The sequence below is a fragment of the Hakea prostrata genome, unplaced genomic scaffold (assembly GCF_041222555.1).
Source record: "Hakea prostrata isolate BN-2017 unplaced genomic scaffold, UWA_Hpros_2 contig_134, whole genome shotgun sequence".
Classification (NCBI taxonomy): Eukaryota; Viridiplantae; Streptophyta; class Magnoliopsida; order Proteales; family Proteaceae; genus Hakea; species Hakea prostrata.
The window spans coordinates 115,584-124,137 of NW_028291253.1; the positions used below are offsets into that span (position 1 = coordinate 115,584).

Sequence of the window (8,554 nt, forward strand, 5' to 3'; positions counted from 1 at the left end):
CCCACATCGCAAATGGTGTCGGGTTTGAGACTGACATCATGGGGACTGCTGGTAACTTCGGGATATTAGCGTGTTTCTGGCATCGTTCGCATTTGCGGACATACTCAATCGCGTCCTTTTGTACTGTAGGCCAGAATATACCCGACCTTAATACCTTTTGTGCCAACGCCCTCCCGCCCATATGTGCACCACATATCCCCTCGTGGATCTCTGCTAGGGCATAGGTTGCTCGGGATGGTCCAACACATCTCAAGAGAGGATTCGTGAACGATCTCTTATACAGCTGGTCCCCAATCATAGTGAATCGAGCGGCCTGATTCCGGACTCTTTTTGCTTCCTTAGGATCAGTCGGGAGAAGGTCGTCCCGAATATAAGTAATCAGAGGTGTAGTCCAGTCTGGTTCCTTATTGATCTCGAAGGTTTCTATCTCCTGGATGCTCGGGCTGCTTAGTTCTTCAATGTAAACCGCCGAGTCCAGGTTTTTGTAGTTTGCCATTGACAATCGGGAGAGTACGTCCGCGTTTTCATTTTCTTTTCTAGGTATTTGTCGGTACGTTACCCGCTCAAAGAAAGCTTGGAACTGTCCAACCTTGACCAAATACTTAGCCATTCTTTCATCCTTTGCTTCATACTCCCCCTTTATTTGATTGACAATCAGTTGAGAATCACTTCTCACTTCTAACTCCCGAACTCTGAGGGCTCGGGCCACTCGTAAGCCTGCTATGACAGCTTCGTATTCCGCTTCATTGTTTGAGGCTGGGAATTTAAACCTTATAGCATAGCTAATGGTGAAGTTCTCGGGACTACAGAGGGTCAAGCCTGCTCCCGATCCTGAGATATTGCTCGAACCATCAACGTGCAGAATCCACAAGTCGGATACTCCAGCCGTTGATATTTGGTCGCTCCTCTGCGGTAGAGTGCTTTCGACAACAAAGTCGGCCAATACCTGAGCTTTTATGGCCGTCCTCGGTCTGAACTCGATCTGGTACTCGCTAAGCTCCACCGACCACCCGACCATCCTTCCTGCCACATCAGGCCTTTGAAGTATTTTCTTTAGTGGGAAATTAGTCGGGACTATTATCGGATGTGATTGGAAGTAGGGCCTTAGTTTTCGTGATGCCACCAGAAGCGCCAACGCTTGTTTATCTACGTCCGGGTACCGTGTCTCAGCATCTATAAGCACATGGCTCACATAATAGATCGGGTTCTGAATGGTGTCTCCCCTGACCAGCACTGCACTGACCGCCGTTGGCGAAATTGCAAGATAAACCGTAAGAATTTCCCCGGCTAGGGGTCGGGCCAAAACAGGTGTTGTCCCAAGATAAGTTATAAGGTGATCAAAAGCCTGTTGGCATTCCTGTGTCCAAGTGATTGTTCCCGTGCTTGATGTAGTTTTCAAGGCTTTGAAGAACGTGTTGCACTTTTCTCCAGCTCGGGATATGAACCGGTTTAAAGCGGCTACCCTCCCGGTCAAACACTGGATTTCTTTTATTGTAACGGGTGGTGCCATCTCGATCAGTGCTTGGATCTTTTCTGGATTAGCCTCGATTCCTCTTTGAGAAACCATGAACCCGAGGAACTTTCCGAGGAAACCCCAAAAGCGCATTTTTCAGGGTTCAGGCGCATTCGGTACGTTCTGAGTACATCAAACGTCTCTTCCAAGTCAGCCAAATGCCTTGCCCGAACCAAACTTTTTACGAGCATGTCGTCTACGTAAACCTCCATGTTTCGCCCGATCTGCCTTTGAAAAATTCTATTGACAGCTCTCTGATAAGTTGCCCCTGCATTTTTCAAACCGAACGGCATCACTCGGTAATAATAACTCTCCCGATCTGTCATAAAGGAAGTGTGTTTCTCATCCTCCCGACTCATCAAGATCTGGTTATATCCCGAGTACGCATCCATGAAACTAAGGACTTCGTGGCCAGCAGTGGCATCGATCAGAAGATCAATCCTCGGGAGGGGGTAACAATCCTTAGGGCAGGCTTTGTTCAAATCAGTGTAGTCGGTACACATTCTCCATTTCCCGTTCACCTTCTTAACCATAACTACATTGGCCAGCCAGGTTGGGCATTCGATTGGTTCTATGAAACCCGACCTTTCCAATTTTTCCACCTCGACCCTGATTGCTTCATGCTTTTCAATCGCAAAATTTCTTTGTCTTTGGATGACCGGGGTTGCATCCTTCTGTATCCAGAGTTTGTGCTCTGCTACCCGCCTGTCTATCCCGGGCATGTCATTTGCCGACCATGCGAAGATATCCGTATTACCACACAAAAACCGAGTAAGCTCTTTCTTGAAATCTTCTGGTTGCTCCGAGCCAATAAAGGTCCCTCGGTCGGGGAGAGATTGACTGAGCTGGATCCTTTCCAACTTTTCTACGGGCTCTGCCCGTTGCATGCTTTCCTCATCACGGTCGTCCCGAACTTCAACGTTCATGGCTGTTCCCGAATTTTCTGGCTTACGTTTTTCCTTCAAGTAATTTGTATAGCATTGGCGGGAAGCCGATTGATCTGAACAACATTCCCCGACTCCTGATTCGGTCGGGAACTTTAACTTCATATGTCTGGGAGACACGACTGCTTCAAGCGCATTCAGTGTCGGTCGTCCCAGAATGACATTGTATGCTGATAGCTCCCTTACCACCATGAAGTTTACCCGAACCAATGTATCTCGGGGTGACTTCCCGACTTTGAGATCCAGATGGATCGTTCCCTCCGCCACTATGGAAGATCCTGCGAAACCATACAGTGGTGTTGACAACGGTGTCAGCAGATCATCGGCCAACTTCAATCTTTTGAAGGCATCATACGAGATAAGATCAACAGAGGACCCTGTGTCCACCAAAACTCGGTGAACTTCCCGATTTGCTATTTTAACTTTGATGATAATCGCATCATCATGTGGCGATATAACACCATCTAAGTCTGCGTCCGTAAAAGTTATTGGTTCGGGACATGCCGGATTTTGCCTTTTCTTAGGCAAATGAACAGCCCCTACGAACCGAGCCTTTTGCTTTGCTTTTCTGATTGACTCCACAGTTGGTCCCCCCATAATCACGTACACAGGCGTTTCTTCCCGATCCGCCTTTCCTTTTCCCTTGTCCGCTTTTTTGGCAACCTCCTTCGGACTTGGGGATCGGCCTCTCTTTTTTGGCGCGGGTGAGTGTGCTCGGTTCTTTCCCGATTGCTTTACATACTGACCCAACTTTCCTTGTTGAATCAGTTTCTCTATTTCAAACTTCAGATTCCGACAGCCATCCGTGTGATGGCCGTAATCTTGGTGGAACCGACAGTATTTTGTCATATCCCGATCCTCTGGAGGTGCACGTATCTTTCCGGGCCACTTCAACGAGTTTTTATCCCGAATGTTCATCAAGATTTCTGACGGCTTTGTGTTTAGAGGAGTATAGCTCATTCTCTCTTGGTCACGCTTCCATCTACTTTTTGATCTCTGATTCTTGTCACTCGGGAAGGTTTGTCTACGTCCCGATCTGACCTTCTGTCCCGATCTGCTTTGACTCGGGCGTTTATCACTTCATAGACACTGGCTTGCTTCTGACACCTGCGTAACAACATCCCGTACGTTCTTGGCTTGTCCGTTAATAGGACTTCCAGAAGTCTTTGGTGCGTGATACCACTCCAAAAGCGCACTGTACGCAACTTGATCATCAAGCTCCTCAATCTCGATGGCAACCTCATCGAATCTTTTCAGATAATCCCGAATAGACTCATTCCATCCTTGTCGTATGCCAAAGAGACTATCGGATGTCTTTTTACTCCCGATCGCACTGCGGAATCGGGCTATGAATTTCTGGGCCAACTCCCGGAAATTATTTATTGATGCCGGTCGTAGACTGCTGAACCATTTAATGGCTAGGCCCTTGAGTGACGCTGGAAACGTTCTGCAGAGCAATTCATCCTCCCGACCTAGTACGGTCATCACTGATTTGAAGTAACTGATATGCTCCTTTGGATTTGTTTTTCCTTCAAAAGGGGTGAAGGTTGGCATGATAAAATTTCTAGGGAGAGGCATGTTCATGATCTCGTCCGAGAACGGCTCCCGGTCTACCACATCAAGATCTTCGTCACGATCCCGATCTTCCAACTTTCGTTCGACCTCGGCTACTCGCCTTCGCAGTCGGTTCTGCCTTGTACCGTCCTCATCAGATTCGACACGTTCCCCCCTCGAACGAGGAGTTGTAGCCTCCTTCCTTTGGGATGGTGCCCGAGATGTCGAAATTCTCGACTTTGAAGGTCGGGGTTGGCTTTCCCCTTCTTCTTCCTTATCCACGATCTCCTCGACCTCCTCCCGACGACTCCTAGGGGGCAAGGATCCTATTTTAGGCGGCAACGAGATGCGCTCTAAAGCACTGATCCTTGTCCCATTGGGCGTGGTTTGGCGCTTGCTACGATCGGGATGTGTTTCCCTTTGTTCCCGAGTATTTTTTACTCTTGGGATGCGCCTTGGAATGTCGGGCTCCTCGTACTGTCCTGAAGGCTCTCATTAGCCTTCCCGACTGGGTATTACGCCTTGGTCCTTGTTCGACCCCGATTTGATGCACCAAACCGCGTAATACCCCCTGCATTTCGAGCATGCCTTTTCGTATCTCGTCCATATCTGCCATAATGGCCTGGTCCCGAGGACCTCGCGATGTTCCTTCTTCATTGGGATCTTCCAAAACCAGGTTGTCCGGAAGTCCCTCTTGTTCTTCGTGGATTGACGGATCAATCATTTCTTCGGGAATTATTCGATCATCCCCGGTACTTTCTTGTCGGGAACGTCCGTTGGCTCGTCGCACCATGGCTTCCAAGCTTTGTCGTTCCCACAGACGGCGCCAAACTGATGCGGATCACTTATGCTTCTGGATCCGGCTGAGTCACCTCTCGTATCCGGGACGATGAGTCCTGCAAAAAAGGTTAGATGCGGGCCGGCTTGTGTGCCGGGCAACCGCCTCCGATGATGAAGTCAGACAACGAAGTGACGAGAGGTCTCGTGCCAAAACTACACAAGAATGGACTCAGTGTGTATTGGATTGCTTATCGGAGGGGTAGATCTGTGCATTTATAGTGTGGGTGTTACCTTTTATGTATTTGGTAAGTTGACCCGACAGGAGCCGTTACCTGTCCGGAGATCTCGCCTTTCGGTTATTAGTCCCCACTTCAGTCGGTAGCGGAGTTGACTGTCCTTACTGGGAGAGTACCTTATTTGGGATGTGCGTCCCGTTCATCTCAGTCGGTAACGTCCCGACTACCTGTAAAGCCCCACTCGGGTTATACCCGTTTTAACCATAGAGGTTCCATATCACTTGGTCATGTGTTTTCCCTTTCATTTCCATTGTTTTCCTCTCATTCTTGCTATGCTATGATTCCATTACAATGACTAGCATTGCATTTCCTTGATTCCCTTCATTTTAACTTATTCTTTGATCTAAACTGATGTGTAGATGTATGCTAGGTCTGATTTACTATTGGTTTATGATTCTAATCTAGTTCTTATCACTTCCTTAGCTAATTCCCCATCATCCCTTGCCATTGCAACAATTTCCAATTCAATTCTTAATGTTTAGCATATATAGCATAGGGTTTCAATTTGGGTATTCCTAATTGGACCATTGGATCATGATAATACTTGCTGTATAGTGTCCTTATATTGTTACCATCATTCCCTCCAAGTTTCGGATCGATCCGAGCTCTAGAAGATTGGTTTCGGGCCAAATTCACTATTAAGCCCATTACTATTTATCTTGGTCGACTGAGTCAGTCAACCAGCCAGTCGACCAGATGAGGACATCAACTCTATACTTGCTCATTTTGCTCCGTTTGATCTCCGATTTGATTGTTTCCTTCTCTAATGTTGCATGTATGTTGTCTAGGGTTCAAGCACTAAGTTGGGGACTATTCTAAGTGGTACTTGCTATTATTTTCGATCCGATTAAGGTAAGGACGGTTATACCCATATGACATAGACTATGTGATTAATACACTGATGTTGACAACTTAGTAGGCTCAGCTTATTAGTTGTATTTAGACATCATATGACTACTGTAGTTGCCTTATAACAGTAGCAACATGTTTATTTATTCTTGTATATCATGTCTATTTAATTTTGGTTATTTACTTATACATTTGATCATGCCATGTTATGATATGTCTTTCAATATGGTGATGTGTCATGTATGTGTGATATGATGAACTGAGAATGTGATTGGATAAGTATGATTTGGGATTGAGGAATGTCCAAGGACAAGAAAAGAATGTCCTCTGACATTTCTGTCATTGGACATCGGAGGGAATAGTATGGGATGTTCTCTAAAGGTGTCCATCGACGCTATCTCGAATTATTGGATGACATACATAGGACTTGTCTACATGTATGGCTAGGATGTCCCTGTCATATCAGACCCGAATCAGAAGGGTATTGAGACCGAACGACCCGTGGTAGTGGTATGGTTTGATGGGAACTCAAGACCGGTAACCAACCCGTGAGAGGACATAAATCATATTACGGATACCTGAAAGGGGCCATTATTGGTAGGGTTGCAAATAGGTAGACTTGGGCTCACGAGCGCTCGAGACCGGTGAGTCATATCCGTGAGAGGACGTGAGAGCTTCCTTTCTACTATTTGTGGATGACCAATGGGGTTGATGAGTCCAGTGAGTCATATCCGTGACTCTAGTGTGAAGGATACCGGAAAGGATCGCCCGGGGCGAGGAATGGACGTATCTGGATCTGATATGATATGACTAAGTAGATGACTTGCATTGGGCTTGGCTTTACCGTGACATGCACCAATACTTATACCAATGGTGATGTGAGAGAGTGGTGACCTAAACCCCAACCATGGATTGTCCCGAGGGATGCAGGACCCAATTCCCACCGGAGAACCCAAGATACCGAGATGGTTGAGGGAAGAGTGATTTGAGACCTACCCAAGGAAGTATGGTGCTACGACTTAAAGCATGTCTACCATAGAGACTAGCATATGTAGAGTTAGAATCATATTAGCATTCTCTGTCTCATATCATTTCGCATCATGTTATGACTTGTATCATATGGTTTATGTATTATGGATTAACTACCTTGCTGAGTTCTTTTGAACTCATTCCTTTTTGTGCATTTGTTTTGTTAGACTATTCCACAGGTTTTGAAAAGACTAATGGCACGTCCTTCGAGGAGCCCTACAATGAGTCATACTACCCTCAGAGTAGTGGCTACTACAAAGATCTCGATGAGGGTACCGAAGAGGATTATGCTTCACATCAGGATTAGCCCGACTTTGGTGTGGGAGCAGTTGTCCTTGGACTTCGATATTTTTAGTTATGAGGACATACTATATGTGACTGAAGAAACACTTGTTTAATGTTATTTTTCTTGGATTCTTCTTAAGACCGGATTTGTAATTTAACTTTCTTGATATACTCTTTAGAAGTTGGTTTTGTAACCTTAACTTGAATGATCTACTTTCCGCTGCCATTGAGGAAGTGACTTCTGATCTCTCTCTCTCTCTCTCTTTGAATTATCTTTATACACTTGGTATCATCTTTATTCCGCACTCTGATTATATGTTTTATCTTATTCATGATTCCTTTATTATATGCGTTTACCTTAATTTTCATTGTTCATGATTGTGTTATCGCGTATGTGGGAGGCATGGTTGCTCGATACTTGATCCTTGGGGCTATGGATCACATACCCGGGTATGCCCGATGGGGTACCGGTTGGGTGGATGTGACACAAGGTCAGAGTATTACCTTCGGATCAAGTCTGAAAGTGCATTAGGTACTTCAACTAATCTTCGCTCTCTTCTATGTGCAGCTTCTTACTGAACACTGACAGTGCATCCAAGTATGGGGCGCCACCATCTGTAACAACCCCTGTATTTCTAATTCGGGATCTGTATTGCAGGTCCAAGAACCCGAAGGTCTAGCCGGGTAATTTGTGAAATGTTTGGATAGAAGTCCATGATCCATACTCTGAACCCATGGATCTGGATTCTCTAACTGAAGAGCCTGCCTTGCTTGGTAGTTGGACTTCTAAAAAGGCAAGTGATGTCTGGAGATGTCCGGATTAAAGGTAAGATCTCCCCCATGTCTTCATTAGGGTTAGGTTGTCCTTGGGCATCAATGTAACAACCCCCGTATTTCTAACCCGGGATCCGAAATTGCAGGTCTGAGAACCCGAAGGTCTAGTGGGGTAAATTTGTGGAGTGTTTGGATAGAAGTCCATGATCCATACCCTGAACCCATGGATCTGGATCCTCTGTCTGAAGAGCCTGCCTTGCTTGTTAGTTGGATTTCTGGAAGTCAAGTGATGTCTGGAGATGTCCGGAATGAAGGTAAGATCTCCCCCATCTCTTCTTTAGGGCTAGGTTGTACTTGGACATCAACCCCCTGGCAAAAGCACCCTTGTATAGCAAAATACATGGGGGCGATTGCTAGTGGCGGTCGATGGAACCAAGCGACCGCCTAGTTCTGTTTGCGGGGTTTTTCCCTATTTTGCTCCCTGACTTCTATAAATAGTAACCCTCAACTAATTTATGAATGTTTTATTC

General features: G+C 46.0%; 1 protein-coding gene across 1 annotated transcript; it reads right to left on the reverse strand.

Moving 5' to 3' along the window:
* Positions 1-3,537: 3,537 nt before the first annotated feature.
* LOC148998794 (uncharacterized) lies at positions 3,538-3,942 on the reverse strand. The gene has a single exon (XM_089141719.1). It carries the CDS (start codon positions 3,940-3,942, stop codon positions 3,538-3,540), a length of 405 nt encoding a protein of 134 aa, XP_088997845.1.
* Between the last annotated feature and the right edge of the window lie 4,612 nt (positions 3,943-8,554).

Bases quoted from the DNA above. Each gene is read 5' to 3' on its own strand.
- LOC148998794 (XM_089141719.1), bottom strand. From the start codon at position 3,942: ATGACCGTACTAGGTCGGGAGGATGAATTGCTCTGCAGAACGTTTCCA.